The 23,593-nt window shown below is 38.6% G+C and overlaps 1 protein-coding gene across 1 annotated transcript in view; it reads left to right on the top strand.

The window, feature by feature from the left end:
- The window catches only part of LOC115628493 (mucin-17), a 130,281-nt gene that overhangs the window by 58,201 nt on the left and 48,487 nt on the right, over positions 1–23,593 (top strand). The window contains exon 3 of the mRNA XM_030524627.1: positions 8,428–8,585. Coding sequence (XP_030380487.1) covers positions 8,428–8,585 — 158 coding nt within the window. The remainder of the gene's footprint in view (positions 1–8,427; positions 8,586–23,593) is intronic.

The raw sequence follows: 23,593 nt of genomic DNA on the forward strand, positions 1-23,593 counted from the left end.
CCTTCTGTCCGTATGAACACCTGGATCTCAGAGACTATGAGACTAAGGGACACAACATTTTAGTCCAAGATACCTTATGTGAATATGATGTAAATGTGAGTTCTGGAACCATGAAATAATGAAATCACTAGATTTTGTTGTAAAGATTGGTTAGATTAAGGTTCTAAGAAGCTCAAAATTCTATCTGGAAGAAGTAAGGGATCGAGGTTACCGAATACGTGTTTGTATGACTGTACAATTTTGATGAAATGTTCCACTATTGTTCGAATAGGGTAGCGATCAGTAATTGCAAAACTTCATAAAATAAAATGCTTTCATTCTACCAGTAAACTATGAAACAATGAAGGATAATACTATTTTTGGAATAATACTACTACCGACACTCTGTGAGAGCCATGGCCAAAAGATTTGTGAGCAGAAGAATTGGAAAAATTATTGGACATTTAGGTTAACATTACGAGTTAAAAAATGTGTTTATGCGGCTTGTGTAGCACATTAATAATAATCGCATTGCCTGTTTACCAAGATGGGACCTGTGGAATCGGCTGCTTCCGAAATCCAGAATTTTATCTAGACAGGTGGATAGACGGATGGACGGGTGCTATCCATTTAAGTACTATACATACTTTTTCAGGCCCTTTCTTCTGCTTGTGCAGGAATGACAATCTTTTAAATGTTTCCATTCTACCTAGAATTCAATTCTTCTACAACATTTTACTAAGTATAGGCTTGACGGGGAAGGGCGAATTTGTTTGGATTGTCATATACGAGTATATGTAGTATGTACGTTCACGGAGAATGAGTACGCCAGTTATTGCCACTATAATGGGCATGATGCATTAAATTAAACTTCAAAGGCACTCGAGTCAATTGCAATGGGCTAGAGTGGCGAGGAGGAGCAGAACCAAGGCACTCGCAGAGCAAGAGGGAATTTCAATTAAAGGCCTGTCGAGCAGCCATTCACAGAGTAATATGTGAGGAGGGGGAGTGAAGGCAAGGCCGACAGTCCAATATTTGGTTAGAACAAACAAATAGTTTACGCCAACATGAGCACGACAATCATAATTCAAGTTGAGAGCAGACCGCAGGCACCAAGAACAAATCTCCGGCGGATGCGACTCAGGCAGCGGCATCTGAGTGGGGAAGGGGCGATGGAGACGGACAATGCAACTTCTTCAACTGCAATTAAATTTAATGGAAGCTTATTAAGCGTGCACATCTAGTGTGTTTGTGTGTGGGTGAAGGGAGGGGAGAGGCCGGGAAGGGGCTCATTGCTGCCAGAATGTGGGCCAAAGTAAAATGCAAAATGCCAGCCAAAAGTTGCTGCTGGAAAGAAGTTGAAAGCAATAACCATAAAATATTGAGGAAGTTCTGCTCAGAGCTTGCGAGAAGGCGCCACTAATTTGTCGCAGCGGCCATTTGCTTCGAGTGCACAGTAAGTAGACAGATTGAAAAAACGGAAGTCAACCGACCACAATTTTAACTGTCGCAAAGCCGCAGTCGGAGATCACATTGCTCTAAAACAATGACAGGCTTAATGCTCTTTTCTGCCACTTCTCTTTTTGTTATTCCATAAACGGCCAATGTTGAGGAGGAATCTCCATTGCTAGTTTTTGCACCGCTCCCTAATATCTGGCATAATTATACTCTGTTCATGAAATGTACAAGAGTATCTTAGATTTGCGGGAGCTGAAAAATGTAACGGGCAGAAGGAAGCTGTCTGTCCGTCTGTCCGTCCGTATGAACACCTGGATCTCGGAGACTATAAGAGCTAGATACACCAAATTTTGCACAAAGATGTCTTATATGTGTACGCTATACGAGTTTGTTTTATGTTTTTGATGTTTTCCCCCCACTTTTCCCCTATGGGGGATTTTTGGAAACGCCGTTCGTATAATTGCTTATATCTCGGAGACTGTAATACCTAGGGACATCAAATTTGAAGTCCAAGATGTGAATACACAGAAAATGTGTATTTTGGACTTTACCTCCCAACCCCCTTTCCCGGGCAATCATTGATTCCATAACGTAATTCCGTAATTCTTGGAATTTCGAACTCAAATTTAGCAAATACCCCCAGATAGTGATTATGTGTCCGTATGCCGTAGTTTCATTATGATAGGCCGATTTAACAGGAAGCTATAGCCATAAATATAATTGCTGTCCAAGCGCTGCCCGCAGCTGTTATTGTTGTTGTTGTTGCTTTGGTTCAACATTGTACCGCAAATATGCGAACACAGACACAATCAGACACGCATAGACATGCATCCACTCACATAGACAGAAATGCGTTGTAAATGTGCAATTATACACCCTTTACGTGAGTTCGAATACCAAGGGAAGTAAAATCGATCAAATTTTATTTTTAATTTTTTTTATTTCTATAATTATTCTACACATATTATTATTTCAAAGCCGGGACACCCGACTCTAGACTCTTCACTTGTTAGGTCTTTGAATTGGCTTAAAAGCTTCTACATTTGTATTTGTTAAAGCAATTATTAGTGAGATTTGTATTTGATACTTTTTATTAAGAATTACAGATATGTTAGGTTCTTTTCAGCTCAATTACAATAATTGTTGATAAACATATTTAATAAATTAAGAATAATTTGATTTTAAGAAAGTATAACAAAGTCGAGCAGGCTCAACTCTTAAATAACGTGTACCACACAACCAAAAAAAAAATATATATATTAAAAAAATTTAATTAATTAATTAAATTAAATATAAAATATTCCATACATGCATAAATACATTTACATCAGAACCGTGTCTATTCGTGTTGGTGTACTTGTACATATGTATGTATGTATGTGTGCATTGGGCCTGGTTATATGCCTATAGCTTTCTTTCTAATCACCCTATCCTAATGAAAGTTGATAGGGTGATATATAATATATAATCACTAACTGGATGTGTCTACCAAATTTTGGTTCAAAATTCCAAGAATTACGGGAGTTATAAAAAATCGAGAATAGGTGGAGTGGGGTGTTGGGGGCGGGGGGGTGCATCGGGGAAAATGAACAAATTCGTCTTTTCTCGGGCTCAGGAGAATCTGTATACCAAGTTTGGTTATTCTAGCTCTTACACTTTCTGAGATCCTTGCGTTCAGACAGACAGACGGACAGACAGACGGACAGACAGACGGACAGACAGACGGACATGGCTATATCGACTCGGCTTGTCATGCTGATCAATAATATATATACCTTGTGCGGTCTGCCACGCCTCCTTCTGTGTGTTCCATGTACACTCGCACAAAACTAATATACCCTATACTAATATACTAATATACCCTTTGGGTACAGGGTATAAATATACACATATAAAAGGGGCGTTGAAATAATTGTGATAACTGATATGGGATGCAAAATGATTTGCCAGTCATAAGCAGAGCTTGTCAATGCATGGTTATTGATAAAGAAATCTCATTTAGAAGTATATTGAAGTAGTACAGAACATAATCGGCATGGAAGAAAAGATTTATATTGACCGGACGTTATATATAATTTTTGGGGAGTGCAACAGGATACATCTCTCTACGTAATTTTCCTCCTATTATTAACAAATTTTGACCCATTGCAGATTTATCGTTGAAAACACTGTAGCTTGGGATTGTGCTTTTTATTTAAAAATCGCATCGTCAAAATATCATATGACTTTAAAAAAGAATACTATTCGGACCACCCCATATAAGTATATATAGTACTTCACTGTGTAAAACGGTGGTGTTAACAACTTTTTGAGTACACAGAGTAAATCGCTACACTTATTGACTCTATTGCAGTCGATTTTATTGAACTGTAAATTTTTTAAATGTACCCCATCACCATAAAGGGTTACTCATAAGCCCTGCCTTCACTTCTTGGACATAGTCGTGGATGGTTATCTGATAACAGTTGTTGCCAGCCAAAACTTTCCACGAACTAGAAATGGTGTTCATTAAATAAAAAATAAATGTGGTCTAAAGTCATTAAAGGGCTAACCACAGTCTTGACAACCTCGGATGTGGAGATGGAAAAGACGCAATTATAAGCTACAGGCAGACAGTCGGCCAGTTGAAGGACTTGCAAGATCTGAACACTGTATTTTTTCAAGTCTATGAACACATCTTTTGTCGACATTTGCATTTAATTATGGATTTTAATTGCATGTAGCCGCTGTCTTGTCCCTCGTTTTTCCCTCTTGGGCAACGACAACTACGCTTGGGTAAATATTTTTGAAAACGCCAACCGAGAACTACTAGTTTACGAAAATTGGGCTACTTAATACTCCGCCTCGTTCAATGGAATAGTGCATTGAGGCTCTGCCTCTCTTCCTCTCTTTAAATCTACCTTTTTGATGACCACTTTAGTCGATTGTTTTCCGCACAATGTTTTAGGCATGAGTGAATTCTTTGGCTTCATGTCGATGCACTCGTCAATTAGGTATTCCCCCTTTTCTTGCTATTGCCATACAAAATTATGCAAAAAAAGTAATGCAAATACTCGTACACATACTCGTATGTAGTATGTGTGTGTGTTTACTTTTTGCTGCAAGTTTCTTACACACGCTCTGGCGGAAATTGTGGAGGGAAAATGTGTGCGCATACCGACTTGGCTAGGCGGCGCCTTTTAAAGAGACACAGATACAGGTGGCACAGATAACAAATCTGTAAATCAGCTAAAAGGCGATTTATTTTCCTCATTTCATTAGCAGCTGCAAAAGTTGGGTTGACTTTAAAAGGAAGGAAGCGAAATGCGTAGTGAGGAAAAGTTTTTCTAACTAGATGCAGCGGACTTTTCAAATGCATTTTTCTCTAAGATGGAGAATCCACAAAGCAAAAGCACCTTCTAATTTAAACAGGGCCTCACTACTTAAGATTAAAAAATTAAAAATTTTATATGTGGTTACACGACTTTATTCCATTTAGCACGATTCATTTTGCATATCATCAATGTCGTTTTTTACACGGTTTTTTACACGACTTTTATGAACCAATCTACCGTGTAAAAATAGAATTAGGTGTATATTCCCCGTAATTGTGATCTTTACGGTTCACAAAGCAGTTGAAGAACTATTTTTGAGGGTGTGTTGAAAGTCGAATCGATATATATGTATGTCCATCTGCCCTTGTTTCGGGATTAGCGATATCGTAAGAAAATGTTAAGTTTCTTAATTCAGAAACATTTATTGAAACCAGCCGGATCGGACAATAACTTCAGATCACAACATCCAGTAGTTTTCACATTTTTTCCAAATTGTTTTTTCTAAAAATGAATGCATGTTTATATAGTTTATAAATAGTATATACAGTAAAAACGCTCTTAATGGACACCTCATTTATTCGAACACCCCTCTTGGACGGAACCTTTTTTTGTCCGGTATACTCACAAATATTCGAGTATCTCTTGAAGCGGACACTTTCCTTGGGTGGACAAAAGTTGGCCGATGGTGAGTGTCCGCCTACGAGAGTTTTCACTGTGTCTGTCTATAGGAACAAACTGTTTCAAGGATATAAAATCTCTGGGTCCTGAATGTAACGTAGGTTCTTGTTTTGTCATCAGCTCAGAAGAAACTTTTTATGTTTTGTAAGAGCGATTGTTTTCAATTTTTGAAACTGAACCTCGTTCTATAAGATCTAGGGTATGTATATCCTGTTGCGTAATATGTTTTGATTATTTGATATTTTATTTTCAATTCCAATTGTTTAAATCGCTTTACGATTTAAGTTTTGATTCAAACATGAACCGGTTACTTATAATGGAGATTTGGTTTGTGGCGAGTAAGCATTTGCAACAAATTCGTTATCAAACTGTGTTTTTTTTTTTTTTTGCAACAAAGACAATCCCTCTAGCGCCTAGAGGGACTTTATTTTTGGTAAAAAGTTAATATAAATAAAGATTGTAAGCTCCTAGTATTGTTGACGACAAATATAAACGTTTGCGTATTAAACAGCACGCAACTTTTTTGCGCTAAAACTTAGTTTAATGGATTTAATTTGTTGTTGACGCCACTTCTGCATTTGTGTGCAGCTTGTGTCACAAAAATTGAATTAAATTAACTTTCAAGCGTTATTTATGGCCGTTGTTCGGGAACTGTTGCAAAGTTTTAAGCGGCGAATAAATTGTGCAGCTTTTTGTTGCACGGCGGTGTGGCAGGTCTTGCTCTTGCTTTTGACAACAACTGCCAACGATGTGGCTGTCGTTTTTATGTTTTGGAATTGGTTGTTGCTGCAGTTGTTAAACAATAATTGCAGTCATGTCTTGGGCAGCGGAAATGCAATGCCAACTGTGCCTTTTCTTTTATGCCAGCTTTTTATACCCTGTACCCAAAAGGGTACAAGGGTATATTAGTTTTGTGCGAGTGCACATGGAACACACAGAAGGAGGCTTGGTAGACCCCACAAAGTATATATATTCTTGATCAGCATGACAAGCCGAGTCGATATAGCCATGTCCGTCTGTCCGTCTGTCCGTCTGTCTGTCCGTCTGTCTGTCCGTCTGTCCGTCTGTCTGTCTGTATGAACGCAAGGATCTCCGAAAGTATAAGAGCTAGAATAACCAAACTTGGTATACAGATTCTCCTGAGACCGAGAAAGGACGAGTTTGTTCATTTTTTCTGATCCACCCCCCCACTCCCCCCCTATTAACGATTTTCTATAACTTCCGTAATTCTTGGAATTTTGAAATTTGGTAGTCACATTAGGTTAGTTATTATATAACCGTATACCAAGTCTCATTATGATAGAATGATCGGAAAGAAAGTTATAGCCATATAACCAGGCCCAATGCACACATACATACATATGTACAAGTACACAAACACGCATAAGGCACGATTCTGATGTAAATGTAAATGTATGTATGCATGCATGGAATATTTTATATTTAATTTAGTTAATTAATTAAATTAATTTAGTTAATTAATTAAATTTAATTAATTAATTAATTTAATTACTTTTTTGTGGGGTGGTACAGGGTATTTAAGAGTTGAGCCTGCTCGACTTTAGCATTCCTTTCTTGTTTCGCTTTGTACTTATTAACATTTTCCAATTCGCACTCCCTTCCTGCCGGCGCTGTGGAAACTGCGAATTCCTGCAGCTTAGAGCCGTCCCAAATTTGTGAGGCGCCCCCAATTAGTGTGGCGCGCGAGTGAGGAACGTGCAACGGAAGTCGTGTGTTCAAATGTGGCGACGTCTAAAGGAAATTTCACCCACTTAGTGAAAAAAGCGGCGCATAAATTTTGCAAGCTGCCTTGGCTCGTTTCGCCGGCTGGCTGGCTGGCTGCCTTCGTTTTTTGTTTTTCGTTCCTATTGTGTCGGTGGTTTTCCACTTGATTTTCCAATTTTCATTGTTTCTGTTTAGCGGGGCATGCATGGCGCGTCAGAAATTTGCGCAATAAGTTCGCAGCTTTGCGCGTTTTTGAGTGCTTCATAAAGAGTTTTGAGTTTTTGAAATTTACATTTAATTTTTTTCCATTTCTATTGAGGCACTTGAAAACGCATTGTGCGAAAACCAGCGGCCGAAACCTCAATGGCCAACTCAACAAGTCAGCTCAATTAATACGCCACTTGACGGATTTTTATTTTCATTTTCAGCCCATAGTTAACATGTCCGATTGTGGTTGGATAGTAATTGTTCGAGATCAAATATAATTCGATAAACAAACAAGTGAAAGCGAACGAGCAGAACTTTAAAGTCGTGCTAGCCCGACTTTTGAATCCATTCCACCCACTCCTATCTCCCCTACAGCCATTCAACTGAAATATACTCTGTTGTACCAACCAATGCTATGTTCATAGGAAACTCATAGATGCCCATCATAGTTTGGTTACGATCGTAAACTAAGTTCCGAGAGCGATTTTTGAACAATTCGTTTCTACATACTTGTATATTCCACATAGCATTTCTATATACTTTTTTATTTATGATGGTCGATTGTGGTGGAACTTTAAATTATTATAAATCATTTTATAAGACTTGTAAATACCACAATGTGAGTTCGTTTCCTGTTTCAAATCACGCCGCAACCACCATGACAGCAGCATGATTAAAAAATGTCAAAGTTATCATAAAATTGAATAATTGTCCAACCTAGGACAGATCTTGAACAATGATTAAAGACTTACAAAAAATAATTCATCTTTATATACATACATAGTAGTTAAGATAAGATAGTTAAGCAACATACACAATTAGTTTTTCATGAACTTGACCTGCATATGGATAAAAAAAGTCAAGATACCAAGTTGCTTTTACAGTTCATAATATCAAAACCTACAACTATGATCATAATGGGGTTTTACATAATGGATGTTTACATATTCAGTAAACCATCCCCCGGCTAAAAGATGTTTGAAACCAGCTAGAACAGAATGTTCGGGTTGGGAACTATTTATTGAGTTTTTCACTAATGAAAGCACGTTTTGTTTTTTCTTTGCAGAGGACGCTCGTACAGCAAGGACAGCCAGAAGAGTTCGCAGAGCGATTTGAGCTTGTTCGGCAATGGAAATGAAGGAGTGGCTGTGTCGCCAACAACCGCGACTTCAACGTCCTTGGCCGGCAGCGATTCAGCGAAGCCTTTGGCAAAAACTCAATTGCGTAAGTTTATATATCACTTGCAACATAATGATATAATAGATAATACACAATCCCGATCTCGAATGTATTTTATTTCAAATTTTCCTCTTATATGTCGTCCCCTTCGGCACTCAGACAATTTTAATCGCGTCTTAGAATCAACCTTATTCGTAAGACCTTAGAACTTTACATATCAGTTCTGAATTAAGATTTGACTACAAAAGAAGGTTGTAAGTACTTCGACCATAGGGGTTCATCGATACTAATGCCAATACTAATGGAAGTGACAGCCTTATCCCAGTATTATTAAATTCCACAACTAATTGTAAACAAATTAGGGACAAAATGTTGTCGTTCGGGGATCAGATTTACCGAAAATATTGGCCTTGCACTTAAAAAAATAGTCAGAAACCTAATAAGGTGGATACTATGGTTGTGGACCGATCTGTAGCGAAATGGCATTAAATAATGATTGCAGTGCATCTGGAATCAGATGTTCACAAAACAGAATATCACATACACGAATAATAAGTAGGTGTGAGAACATTTTTGTCCACAAAACTTGCCTTCAAATATATATTTTAATTTTTACCAAAGAAATTGTTAGTTCTCAATATAAAAGGATTTTCAAATTATAAGAAATAACTTAGCGTTTGGTAAATTCATAAAATACATTGTTTTCGGCTGGACAGAATAATAGCTGTGCCAAACAAAATATGTTAAACAAATATTGCAATTTTGTTATTTATGGTCCCGTATTGTACTGAATATCCGCCACTATTTTGATGATTTTTTCGATTCCTGGAGACATAAAGGATATCAGCTTCTGACAAATCTCTGAAGGGATGTTATGCCAATATTTTCCCATAAAACCTACAAATTTATTGGTAGATCAATGGGATGGTCTGAAAAGTGCGTAACAAATGCTCTCAGACCAGACAAATCCATCGAAACACGAGCAGCATTATCTGGCTGCTATCAGATTTTGTTCGATTTTCGAGTCACTTTTCCGGCAAATTTTTCAAACAGCTTCCTTGAGCCTTGCCTGGATGTTGCAAATTTTGTAAATTTTTTCGATGTAACGGTCATTATTCAGATTTCATAAAATATGTCTAACTTAAAAGATTTAAATAATAATAACAGAATTGCGTTTGTAGAGGAAAGTTGTACTTTTTAAATTAAACAGCAGAGATTCGAATCTTAATTTTAACTCCTTCGGGACAGAAAAGACTTGCTATACAAATAAATAAAATTGAAAAATAAATCATTTCAACAACTGTTGTCTAGCCCAAAAGTATGCTACAGCTTATGCCAACCTGCCATTCCCTTGTGGTGGATTTATCGTGGCTGTGGTGAACTGCTGCAGATCGTATTGCTGCCATTTTGAAACACTGCTTAAAGCAGCACATCAGAGGAAAAATAAATGAATGTTGCTGCAACATGTATGCCAAGAGAACTAAGAGTAGGTTTTGAAACTGTGGTCCCAGCTGAAATAGGTTTTTGATTTGTGTTCCAAACTACACAAAGCCAAAGATACGAACCGGCTTTTTAATCCCGCACTGTGATTTTCTTGTTGTTGCAAAGAGTTGGGTGCCTGAGGCAACAGCTGTGCGCCGTGCTCTGCTGCTGCTGCTGTTGTTGTTGTTGTATAGATACAAATGTATCCGAATCGATAAAACAGCACAGCCACAACAAATTCACATTTCGTGGGCCTGCATTTCGACATCTCTTTGGCGAGCTTTAGTCTTCTGGCGGGTTTTCAATGCGCCGTGTGTGTTTTGTAACGGGACGCACGCTTGTTTCTTGTGATGTCGCGATCTTTGAACGCCATTTGACGAGCAGTTGAGCCTCAAATGTTGGAAGATAAATATATTGAGTTACCAGGCGTTAATTATAAGACTCAAGCGCGAATTAAATCGTTTTTATTTCGCTTAGTGATATTACAATGCAAGTCAACACAGTTTAAAACTAGTAATCCGCTCTAAAAGTGCACAATTATAGAAGAAATAAATGGAATAACGATATTTTTTAAATCAAAAAAATTGAAATTAGACCGATATAATTGAAAATAAATATAAATTGATAATTTAAGACGCGTACTTAAAATACAAATTACGTGTAAATGCTTTTCTTTCACATCGACAGCTTCGTTTGTTGATGAAATAAATGAAGAAAAAAGTGATAGAGTAATGCTGTAAATAAAAACAGTGTAATTTACTAAGCAATTAATGGTGAAGAACAATTAAAGCCCACTAAACAGAATGCATTAATGCTAAGGAAATATATCATGAAGAAGGAAAACAGTAAAAAAGTCTCTTTGTTGCTATCAAAAATTTAAGTATTATTGCAGTAGAAATGGCAACCACCCCTATGTTGAATGCGCCAGCTTTATTTTAAGAAGCAAACCAGTTTTTCGACACCACAAATGCCGGTTGTTTTTTATTTAAAAAATACATTTTCAATTAAAACAAAGGCGCCTGGGATTACATACTCGCACTAGTTGGGAGAACAACAACGTCTGGCAGGTTTTGTTGCTTTGACGTCATATTTTTGCACACATTCTGTATGTATGTATGTACATACTACGAGTATATGTATTTGGAAGTCCAACTTTTGCTGACTGCAAAATTGTTGAGCATTAAATGTTAAGGTTGCCAGCAATGCTGACAAGCATAGCGACTGCTAGACGCCGAAGTTGACAAAGTTCTGCGTATGATGAATACTTAAGAGGCAGAAGTCAGTCGCATTCGACAACAAATCGCATTATAAGTAACGCGCCCAATCAATCAATCAAGCATTGAAGGCAATGCTATTAGAATTCGTTGCTTTTCAACCGCTCCACTCAGTTCGTAAATGTTGGTCGAGTTTCAAATGGGCTTCCCCCATGCTTGCTTTCCCTCTCTGTTCGCTCCTATACGAGTAAACGCGATTATATAGTATGTCGGAATCGGTTTGTTAAAGTTTGTTTTATGCTGTTGTGTTCTTGTTTTGTCTCTCATGAACTTTTGCACTGAGAGAAGCCGCAAAATTGTTTCTATTCCTCTTGTTGGTGCTGGCGAGGCGATGCGATGCGAAGCCACCAGCGCCACTGCCGGTACCGTTAGCTCTTGTATCTGCAACACGCCGAGTTCATTTACCTAGCCATGGCTAGAAACGTGCTGCGGATGGAGCTCTCTTTTGTACTCGGGCCCGCGCAGAGCTGTGGCTGGTTTGGAGCTCAAAGCTGCGATCACGCGCTTTCAGGCCATCCCGTGCGTCTCGCATTTAATAAGAGGAATTAAAGTCGAGTTGCGGGCAAGTCGGGCCCGCTTCTTCTTTTGTTCGCGCTCTCCGGTTGAGCGACACCTGCAAACGTGATGATGTCACTCTGAATGAAATTTTGGTCTTCTTATGCGTCTTATATTTTGAAATACCAATGGGAGCTCTTCCTCTCCGACTGTGTAAATCAATATATCAGGCTATCGAATAAATATATAGGATATGAGCAACACCAGCTACCCATGATTTCTTCCAACTAGAAACTTGCACCAGCAGTTTATACAAAATTTCATTGTGAAAAATATTGCTAGTGAAGAAAGCCGATTTGTATTATATAAGAAATGAAATGCGTACATATGTATATTCCCAGTATGTATCGGACTAATTGAAGTATAGTGATGCCTTTTATTGGAGTCGATGCTGTTCACAATGGGAACTCAAAACAAGGTGACAGTAACTTTAAGGAAACTGAACATACAAATAGTTTCACCCTAGAAGGGAGAATACTTTTATCTTATAAGGTGTGCTAAGAAGAAGCTTTAAAAGCCACTAAAAAATTGAAAAGCCTGAAGAAGTTTTATATAAAAGCCTCTTCGAATTTAAATGCCACCAAATGGAGCCCAAAAACGTTTTGCCTTGTTAATCAGATTGATCTGTTAATGTTAGATATTTGACACTTGAAGTAACTTTTAGCTAGTTTTGAGAATTTTTGGACCTTAAAAACAGCGCAGTAAAAACTAAAAACTATTATCGAATCTTTTTCAAATATCTCGCTTACCAGGAGGTTTTCTAGAATTGCAGCCCCAATCTTAAGTGAATTGTTGAAATGTTTGAATGACTTAAATAATTAAATGGTGTAATGAGTTAAATGAATTCTTTGGTCCGATATTATCTCTATACTACTACTACAAATTGTGCTTCCTTAAATTGTTACATTTGTCATCAAAATTAACTTCGAACAGAACGAATTACCGGGCTTCTGCTGATTCATATACGAAGGAAGTAACTGAGAATGAATAATTAATGGTAGCTGTAAATAAAAGATATTTGTATCTAAGGTGTCTTCTAAAGTTTCAAGCGAGTAAGCTCGGCTGTTTTTTGCGCATTCAGACTTTACTCATGCAGCGCTCTTCTAAACGTACTGACGTACTTCTAAGAACAGTTGTGCGGTATTCGAACTATGTTTGTCTCTGGCAAACGGTCACCCTGATGGGAAAATTGAAGCTGCGCCTGACTCCATTGGTGATGATGCAACCTGACTGAGAATGAATAATTAATGGTAGCTGTAAATAAGAGATGGTTATGAATGTATTCCTTTGTATCTAAGGTGTCTTCTAAAGTTTCCAGCGAGTAAGCTCGGCTGTTTTTTGCGCATTCAGACTTTACTCATGCAGCACTCTACTAAACGTACTGACGTACTTCTAAGAACAGCTGTGCGGTATTCGAACTATGTTTGTCTCTGGCAAACGGTCACCCTGGTGGGAAATTGATGCTTCGCCTGACTCCAATGGTGATGATGCAACCTGCGTGACTCGGCGCATTGCTCTGCTCAAGGTTTGCAGAGCGGTTTGCTCGGAAATGGCCACGACTGGAAAATCTTTTGCAGCCTGACAAGTGTTTCCGGCGACTGTGAAGCTGGCAATAGCAACAACTATGTACATACATACATAGATACTTATGGACAACAATAACTGCTACAAGCTCGCCTGCCACCTGACGGCGACTGCTCTATTATTTTCATTTGTGCGCTCGGTTCTTTCGCAAAGTCGCAGTCTGACTGACATTTAGACGTTTTTCCAACTCGCTGGCGCCTGCTCTTTCTTAATTTTCACTTTACGTGCTGGCATGTTTTGTGTGCCTTTTACACTATTATTATCATATTTATTGCACATTTTTGTTGTGCCCCATCTCGCATTCTCCCCCGGTGTTGCTTTTTACACTGGTGTGCATAAAATTATAATTCAGCCTTTTCAGTTTTTGCCAGCTACGAGTACAAGTAGCTTGGAACGCAACCAAGTCTCAGACTCAGTGTCGGCTCCGGGCTGTCAGGCGCCTTAAAAAGTAGACGACGATGTTGTTGACGGCTTTGTTTCTAGCCGCCAGTTTGCTTTCATTTTCTCTGCCTCTCTCTTTGTAATAATTATGTGGGAAATTGCAAAACAAGTCTAGAAAAAACAGCCAAGTACATATGTATATAGTAGTACGTGTATATCTATATCTCTATCTATATGAGTTCGTACATAGCGCATGCTATTTCTTTTCATTTTCAACATAGCTCTGCTTTACTTTTCCAATACTTACTGTTTGTGTAATGCGCCCGGCTATGCGAGAAAGTGTTGTGGGCGGTGTGCCAAAAATTATACATTCAAGAAATGGGCGAAGAAATTTGCAAAACGCGCTTAGTTTTCCGACCGCGACCTATCTCCCTTTGTTGCAGCTGGATAGCAGTTTTTAGCAGGGACTGAGAGATGACTTCAGTGAGATCGAGTCATGGAAAATGTTAAAACTTTCCAGAAAGATAACTCAGCGCAAGTGGAAAGAAGAAGAAGGAGATCAGGAGATCCTTTTCTAAGTTAAGAAACTTTTGACAAGAGAACTCAGCGCAATTATTTGTACTATTACAGTAACATAGAGCTATATCGATATCTCTATTTATTAAGTATTACAGCAATATAGAGCTATATTGATATATCTAGACCCATTAAACGAAAAGCATTTGTTGCATACCTTGAACCAAACGGATAAAGGGAGGAGTATACATATTCAGTGCCAATGCAGATCTCACAAGGAAGCATGAACACGACTGTGTGGTACGCGAAGTTTCGATTCCTAAACCATAATTACTGCCTGACCCTTTTCTAACATATGTGGACCTTATCATAATGGGTCTGCATAGAATCTAAGCTTCAATCGTAGGACATGGGGAAATGGTAACCCCTATAACGTTCTTAGAGCAGACTTCCATCATCAGGCCGATTCCGCATCATAGCTAAAAAAAAAGGGTAGCTTGAGAATATTGTCAATGAAGCTGGCAGCGAACATTTCAAAGCGCTTCCAGAAGCCAGCAACTACCAGCAGCAGATGCGCTGCTGGATTGCAGGTGCCTCTTGGATCCCTGAAAGCATAGGCGGAAAGAAGCTGGAATTTCGTCTCCTAGAAGCTTACCTAACTGATAGTAAAACACCACCTTTACAATTTGAACTATCCACCGGGAGGGTTACGAAATTATGGAGCATCCCTTTTGCGGTTTTCCAGCCCTAGTCTAGAGGAAGTACCTTCGCCAAGACAACTCAAGGTCTACGATAATTATGAATTTCCCAGCTAGCAATCTTCTCCTTTATGAAGAGAGTGAAATACTTCTAGTCTCAAGCACTTAATTGTAATCTTTATTAAAAAGCCGTCTCTAAATGGACAATCATTAGATTTTATAATAATGTATATAATAATGGTTTCAATATTTATGTTTTAGAAGTGGAATTAAGAAACCATCGTTAGTTCACTTATATTATAAGTACTACAATGTACGAGAGGTATATCAAAGAACCCATAATAATTAATGCTATAATAATATATTGAAATACTTGTATTTTGCTCTTTCAATTTCTGCGTAATTTCAAAAGTGTCTTACAAATCGAAAGCACAAATATGGAATGCAACCAAAAAAGTAATACACATACGAATATGCACTGCCTAAGCTCTTTGTTTGCCTAATTTATGATACTAATTTGTAAAGTCTCGCCCTTGGAGTGCCGTGCAAGGCACGCAGGCGCACTTCAACCATCTCGCTGGCCGCTCTTCGAGGCAATTACCCGCCATTCATCACGCAACCGCAATTGGAATACCTGTGCACCCTTTGCCTTGCCACAAACGCCCTTAATTGTGTGACTTCGGCTCCAACACACACTCACACACACTCACACACACACACACGCACATGCCATACACCACTTGTCCAAGAAACTGTTGGTTAACTTTCACTTGGAAAATACCCGTGTAGGATCCACACACATTTTTCTCGAGATGCTTGCATGCTTTATAAATAAATAGTTGCTTTGATTTTTTGCATAATTTGCTGCTTTCTTTATGGATATCGACTTGAATGAGTCATGTTTGGACCGCAGACGACTGAGCTGACTGAAATGAAAAATTCACTCTTATTTGGCCATAATGAGGTGCTTATAAGCCGCGAAAGACCACCCGCCATAAACGACCATAACCAAATCTCAGAGGTGGAGGCAGTTCAGTGCACTTTGCGTCCAATGTCTGCTATATCCCGTATACTGCTGATATCGGGTCAGACTTCTAGACGCTGTCACCTTTTTCCACAGTGTATTTCCCTCCTTTAAGCCGCGTCAGCTGTTTCTGTGTGGCCGGCCGATGACAACAGCTAACAAATTTTCTTGTGGTCAGTGAACCAAGTCCATTGGCGGAACACGATGTGCTGATAATGACGGCGATGACGAAGAGAGTTGCTTGTTGTGATTATTACGGTTGTTGTTGCTGTTGTTGTTGTAGTTGTTGTATTTGTTGCTGCTTGTGGCGCATTTCAATTCTAGCGTGTCTGAAAAGCCGCCAACTCCACTGCTGCCACGTTTAACGAGCAGCATTTTGTGTTTTCGTGCGGTTTGCTCGCTTGATTGATCGAACAACAACAACAGCAACAACAACAACAACAGCAGCTGCAGCAGCAGCATCCGCAGCCACGTTGGGAGATAAGGCCAGAGAGCTTCACTGGGCTGCTTAGCTCACTTGCATCTCATTTAATGCGGCGCGCTTTGCCTAATTTGCATATCGACGTATCGACGGAGTAAGCAATTGAACGCTTTTAGTGAACGCTCTCAGCTCGAGCCTCTTAGCCAATGGATCAAGCGTTTAGAGGGGGGCTTAAGTGTTGATCTCTATGTCTATGTGTGTGTGTGCGTGAGCGTTTTCCCCCTCTGCTTGGTTCATAAAATAAACATGGTTCGAGTTTCCAAGTGCCTGTATGTGGCTCACTGCCGAAAGCCGCTTAATTCAATAAATTAATTGAGCCGCTTTTAGGTCTTAGACTGCGCGTAACTTTTACCACGCACTTCCTGGCCAACAACAACAACAACAACAAGGGCAACAACAATAGCAACAACAATAATGACAACAATTTTCATTCATATTGTGATTTAATGACCTAACTGTCGCCGTCTCAGCCGGCAAGTCGAGTGCAGAGTGCCTTGGGGTCGCACGTGCCGTCGAAATGAAATTGCCGCCTTAAACGAAACGAAATGCGAAAACCGGAAGCATTTGGCCTGCCCGACCATAATTTGGTTGCATTAGAGAATAGGGAAATATACCGAGACCTACATGTGTGGACTGTTCTTCGAGACCGGCCCCAGTTCCATCGCCATATGCCTAAACCAACTGATTATGCTCGTTGTTTGCTTTGCAAATGCCAAACGTGCAACACCGCTCGGCATTTTATCATCACAATACAAATACTATAGCACCCGTATACCGGGCACCCACTTGAGCTCTGCAATTTTGTTTCTACCAAGAGTTAGTCTAGAAAGTCGAGTCGTGTCGAGCTGGTGTACAGTTTTCTATTTAAAAGTTTTAAAAGCAAAACTCGTCAAACACCGTGGATGGGAGAAGCCAGAGGGGGTTGTGTCGCCGGCGTTCTATTTCTATTGATGATATTCTATTAATGAATGCAAATCGTCAGAGCGAGGCATGAGGCGTTGAATCTTTAAGTGGCTAAAAGCTTGGCTAGCTTCTTAATGACTTTCATAAGACAGTTACTTTTCACGTTTATATGAAATTTCAACATTTCAATATAACAATATGTAGCTGGCAGAAATGACAATAATGTCTAGAGGTAAGGAAAACATCGGACTTTCAAACACACTTAGATTTCTGATGTTCAGATTCCAAATATATTATATTTGAACTTCTCAGAGAAAGATTCTAATATTTGCCGTGCATTGTACAGGTTGAGCCAATAGCTCTCTAGCTACTTAAAAGATAGTCCCCATCTGCTGAGTATTTGAAAAGACAATAAAAAGCCCTTGTTTTTATAAAGTTGTTAGTTTCGCAATGAAATAATATAAAATAACATAAATTACATTCATTGCTAACGGATAACCGTGGAGAACATAATTTTTGCAATCGTCGGTGCATTGCATTTTTCAACATTTGTTATATTTATCCCTTCTCCTTTCATTTAGCATGCAGGACTCCCATTGAAGATGTAATCAGAAATAATTATTCATGGATTTAAATGGGCTTAGATTCGGACTTAGTGCTAGCCACTGCAACAGTGGAAAATCATGGAATTCCAAAAGCGGTCTGTCTTGCAACATGTATGATATGCAAGCGTTATATTTCTGGAATATCCAATATTCTCATGTAATTCTTTACGAAAAGAAAAAAGCACACTTTCCAGCAAAACAACGGCTTAGCCACCTTTTGACTATTATTGCAGATGTACGTGTAAATCCCATCTTCAAATTTTATGTTCACGTCGTCAGCTAACTGGCAGAGCTGGTAGAGTAGCTCTGCCTTAACTTGTCATTTTTCTAAGTGATTCGCTCAGCTCTCTCATCTAGCTTCTGATATTATTAAGCATGAATTAGTTTGATTTTATTAATATTGTATTACATTTTCCAACAGTGATTCCTAATTGAGAGGCAGACAATTGTGTTAGCTGTGTCATATTTGGAATCTGGATCTTTTCGCACCACTATTTCCACTCTTTGCTCTTTTGTGTTACAATGACCTAAATCTCCCAAACAAAAACAACAAAAAAACTGCCAATCTCATTTGCATTGATTGAACAGAGCTGTAATGTTGTCTCCAACCCATTCATTGAGACATCAAAAGTGCCTGTCATTCCACAGATAATGAATCGGGGAGACAGCCCAGGCACATTCGTGGCTAAAAGGCAATTGCTGAGTGTGTTGGCTTAACGAATTAACGCATTTGCCAAATGATTTTAACCCACAAAACGAAGCTAGCATCTGTGTGAATATTTTTCATAAACAAATCGCCAACACTTGCCGCCAGTCAGTACAGTCGGGAAATGTGTGCCACACAGGCGGAGGGGCAGGTCGCTCCGAAGAGGCACCACAAAATGCGTTTGGAGGCAAGGCAGAAATCAGAGCACGTCGCTCGCGTTGCAAAAATACATTTCTAAAATATTGCAATTGCATTTGTTGTCTGGTTTAAAAATAAATATATGTGTCGGTGACATAAATTGAAATTGTTAGACGAACTGGAGCGAAGAAAAAAAAGGAAAGACCTTAAAGCCTTTTAGCGAAATAGTAAGCCCCAGATAAATCAAATTAATAGAAAAGATCCGTTGAGAAGGTTAGCTGTGAAAGTAATACTGCAAAAGATAAATTCGAAACAAGAGGGCATATTTAATTATATTTTTATAAATCCAGAAGAAAAGTGCAAACATGTACTTTTATGGATTTCATATTCAATATTAGTAGGTCCATTTAAGTTTTTTCTATTCGTTGAATTCTGAATTCTAGATAGTTTCCTGTAGCTTTAGCTTAGCTAAACCATAGGAAAAGGGTCAACGGTTTGGGAAAACGGTTCCTCAACGGACACCTACTTTCCGAACATTTTATGCTTAAATCTGAGGAATACAAACAAACGCAGAAAGGCAAATACATATAGTTTGATATGAATTACAATAAAGCAGTGGAATTAAAGTGAAATTTCTGGATTTGTGGATTTTTCACTGAATGATGTACGGTTGAACAAAGTGATTGATTGTGTGGAAGATTGTAACATCCAGAGGAATGAATCGTAGACCATATATATAAAGATATATTCAAATCGAGATTTCTATCCGCTGAGCTTTAACTAGTTTTTTCTCATTGTGTACAGATATGGAACACGATGTCCATTGGAAGTATCCGAGGTGCACGCCAAAGTGTGGACGATTGGGCGTTTTTATTTTAACTATTTTTAGAAAATCTATGCTAAGGTGTCTTAAAAATAACTCAGACGAATTCACTCTCTGCCCATGCGTTTGCCAAGTTGGTGCTATTTTATTGACCAGCACTGTGTATTGCAATATGCATATTTGCTGCAGCTGCTGCCGGGGCTCCTGCCTCCCACTGTGGCAAGCATTGAGACAATCTTTCTATATATATTTTATTGAAGTGCGCCATATAAAAAAATGCTGTGGCATGGCAATTGCTATTTTTATTGCCCTGCTGGGGTAGTTACTGCGGATGGAGTGCATTGACCTTGGATTTACTCCCAGAAATTACTAATTAATGGACCAGAGTCCATGGTTATGTGAGCAGCGGAAAGGGTTCAACCATTTGGGGCATGCATTGCTGATTTACTTGGCCTCTTGCTGCCTCGTTGGTGCCGGGAGGCCTAAAGTGCCGAAATGAAGTGCCATCAGGACAGGCACACAACTTTTAATTAATTAATTAAAAAGTGAATTTAATTTCTCGCATAATTTATTTGTCTAGCTGTAGCTGTACAGCTGCAAAAAACAGCTCCGAGGTACCAGGGGCGCAACAACTCGACCCCACATCACGACTAGATGTCCTCGCCCTTGAGGGCCCCAGACACCACCAATTGCATCCACTTCCGCTTTTGTCGTCTACGCCGGAAAATTCCGGCATTAGTGGCAAAGAGATATGCCTGGCATGTGACATATGCTCTATAGTTACCGATATATTTATATGCGCGTGCCGTCCCTAAATTTAGCTTAAAGCTATGTATGGAGGAGCGCGTGAGAAATATATTATGACCTCTGTTTCGTGATTTATTGAATAAAATGCAAAGCTAGAGTTTCAGTTTGTTTTCGAAATTTTCTGGGAGTTCTAATGAAATCAATATTGATTGCCAACACAACGAGTCTTTAATTAGATATTCTTTTTTGGGAGTGAACACATATACTACTAGATTTGTTCCAGCACTCTATCGAAACGGAAAATATCTCGTTTTTTATTTTTCATATGTACTTAGAAAATCACTTTATTTACAGATCGAACTTATTTATTTCGGAATCGGAGCATAGGAGGTTTCTGCTTTTCTCCTTCGGAAACATATAGTTCATATAAGTATTTGAACATTTAGCCCATAATTAGTATAAATTTAATTCACAATATGAACTTTTTATCGATCACGAACTGCTCATCTCGCCCACTTCCATTTTCGTAAGTCTTCTGACGAAGTGGATGCTAATTATAGCCAGCCAGTTGACATTTGCAACCAAGTGTGGTTGTTGCTGCTGCCATGGTTCCCTTTTTTTTCTAAAAAAAAGGGGCGCTGCTAGATATATATATTTTTTTTGTTGATAAAATTAGGTTGCCGCCTGGGTCGCTGCAAAATTTCCCTTTTGCTCTGCAGGCCGCCGGCTCGCATCATCAACCTGTTTGCTGCGGCTTTCCCAGCCCGGGGAAATTATTTGTGGGCTTCGACTGCTCCAAATAGAGGCGTGTACTTTGTCAACTCATTTTCTTGGTCGAGATTATTGTTATTGTGCATTTATTTTTGAATATTTATGATTATTTTTGGGTTTTTGCTTCATACGTATATGTTTTTATGTAGACTAGTAGTCAGCGATACAAACTTTCCGGTATGAGTTTTTTCGTTGCTTCACTCGCATTTAGATTTATCTGTATGCTGTGCAATACTATATAGTATATAGTATATTGTTGCGCACACCTGCTGCTGCAACTTTTTACAGTTCCCACAACAACCAACACAACAACAACAAGCTCTGAATTGAGGTCGCTCCGTGCTTTTGGTATCTTCGCTCGCTCTGCCTTTTCACATGGCAATTTATCAGCATGTGCGACATTTTTCATCATTTCGGTTTTTGGGGGCTTGCGCAAATTCCCCTCGTCGTGTTAATCCAAAAACTTTTCGCTTTTTGCACCCAAAATTATCCACACACTTTGTTTCTCGCTTCTTGCTTCTTTCAAAATTCTTAATTAAATGTGAAATGGTTTAGAGCACCAAATTATAACATAATATGAATATGTGTGTGTATATAGTATACGAGTGTGTGTGTGTGTGTGTTGGCTGTTGTGGGCATATTTTTCACACGAATTTTAATGGGATTTTCATTCGAATATTGCACTTTTCGCTTTAGGCGCGTAGCCAGGAATGCGTTGGAAAATGCTGTTGATGGCGCCATAAAAATAATTTAATTAAACGAAAAACTACATTGTGGGTGTTCGGGTGGCGGTTTGTGATATACTTAATAGTATTGTAATTTTAATGCGGACTCTCCAACGAAATACGGTGTTAAATGAGGCGGTTAATTGAATTGCTGCTTATTGGCTGGCCAGCTGTTTTAAGTAAAGCTATGATTTAAAGCGAACTGAATTGGTTGATAAAGCTATAATGTAAAACACGCAGATACTTTTCCGAATCAAATCCATTATATGTAGAACATTTTACAAATAGTCTTTCTTTTAGTGAATACTTTAAAATATTCGCCAATTAATAAGGTGGAAGTGCTAATTAAAGACCCAGAGACTATTGACCTCATATCAATTATTTTAATAATTATAGCCAACATTGAGCCCTAAACTGCTAGCCCTATTCTGCTCACATGCGAATTAGTTCGTCGAAGGCGTTTTGTTCACCAAGAATATAAATGTTTCTATCTTTCGAGTGTTCGTTCGAACATTTTCGATTATGGATGGCATTGATCGGTGGAACATCATTTGTCAAAAATATAGTTCGAGCAGACACGTCTTAAAATGAGCAACGATTTGTTGCTCCAATTTATTAAATGCCTCCAAACAAGAAGCCAACATTTTGAAAAATAAAACTGATGAATATAAGAAAAGCATTTGTGCAATAAATCGTGGAAAAATGACTTAAAAAGCATTAAAAATTTGTACTTTAAAAAACTGTACTTTACGCGTCCATAAAGAAGAGAACAACTCTCGTAGTTCTCGCGATGAACAAATTCCCAGGTGGATGGCCTGCTTCATCAATAGTTTTAATGTTCTGATAGGCCAATTGGTTAATAATAAGTCATCTTCTTCTCATATCCCTGTAAAAACTAGTTTGAGTTTTCTCCAATTTGTTCGTTTGTCTGTTTTTTAAGCACACATCGTTTAAAATTATCAGATCATTGTCAAATCTGGTCCAATTGGACAACTTTGTAGTTAGAACAATTGCTCAAAAGCTAAAGTGTGCGATTGTTTTGAAATGCATTTAACAGATAAATGCTAAGAACTTTTTGAACGGTAGAACGTCAGACGCTGTCCAAATGATTGAACTCGATATTTCTTAAATTGGTAGCAACTGGAAAGGCTTCGATTCCGAAACTCGAACTCAAAACATACGTGGTGCTTGTAGGATTTTCAAAACTGTGGTGGCAACACTTTTTGGTTATCTTCGGGTATTACGTATTAAAATATTGTAAATAATTTAAAATATAGTAATGTGCAATGTTTCGCTGGAGCTTCGAATCCACTATTTATGCAAAAATCCATTTCCATGGCTAGGCCAGTTACTCATCGCACGGATCTCGTACTCCCAACCATATGCTGCCACATATGTACGAATTAATCGCCACAAACTAAATGAAAACATAATTGACGGCAATTTGCGAGTAAATGCAATTACCGTTGTAGCCGGGAAAACTCCGAAAGCCGCAAAAGCAACCAAAATATTGCTGATGTCTGAAATGTCCGGAGTGGTGTGGCTGTTGTTGTTGGCGTTGTTGTTGTGATAATAAGAAATAAGAAAAATAAAGTGTACATGTTTATTAAATGAAAAGTAACGCCAGAAAAACTCATTGA

This window comes from Scaptodrosophila lebanonensis, unplaced genomic scaffold (genome assembly GCF_003285725.1).
Source record: "Scaptodrosophila lebanonensis strain 11010-0011.00,11010-0021.00 unplaced genomic scaffold, SlebRS2 tig00000118-arrow-arrow-pilon, whole genome shotgun sequence".
NCBI classification, from domain to species: domain Eukaryota; kingdom Metazoa; phylum Arthropoda; class Insecta; order Diptera; family Drosophilidae; genus Scaptodrosophila; species Scaptodrosophila lebanonensis.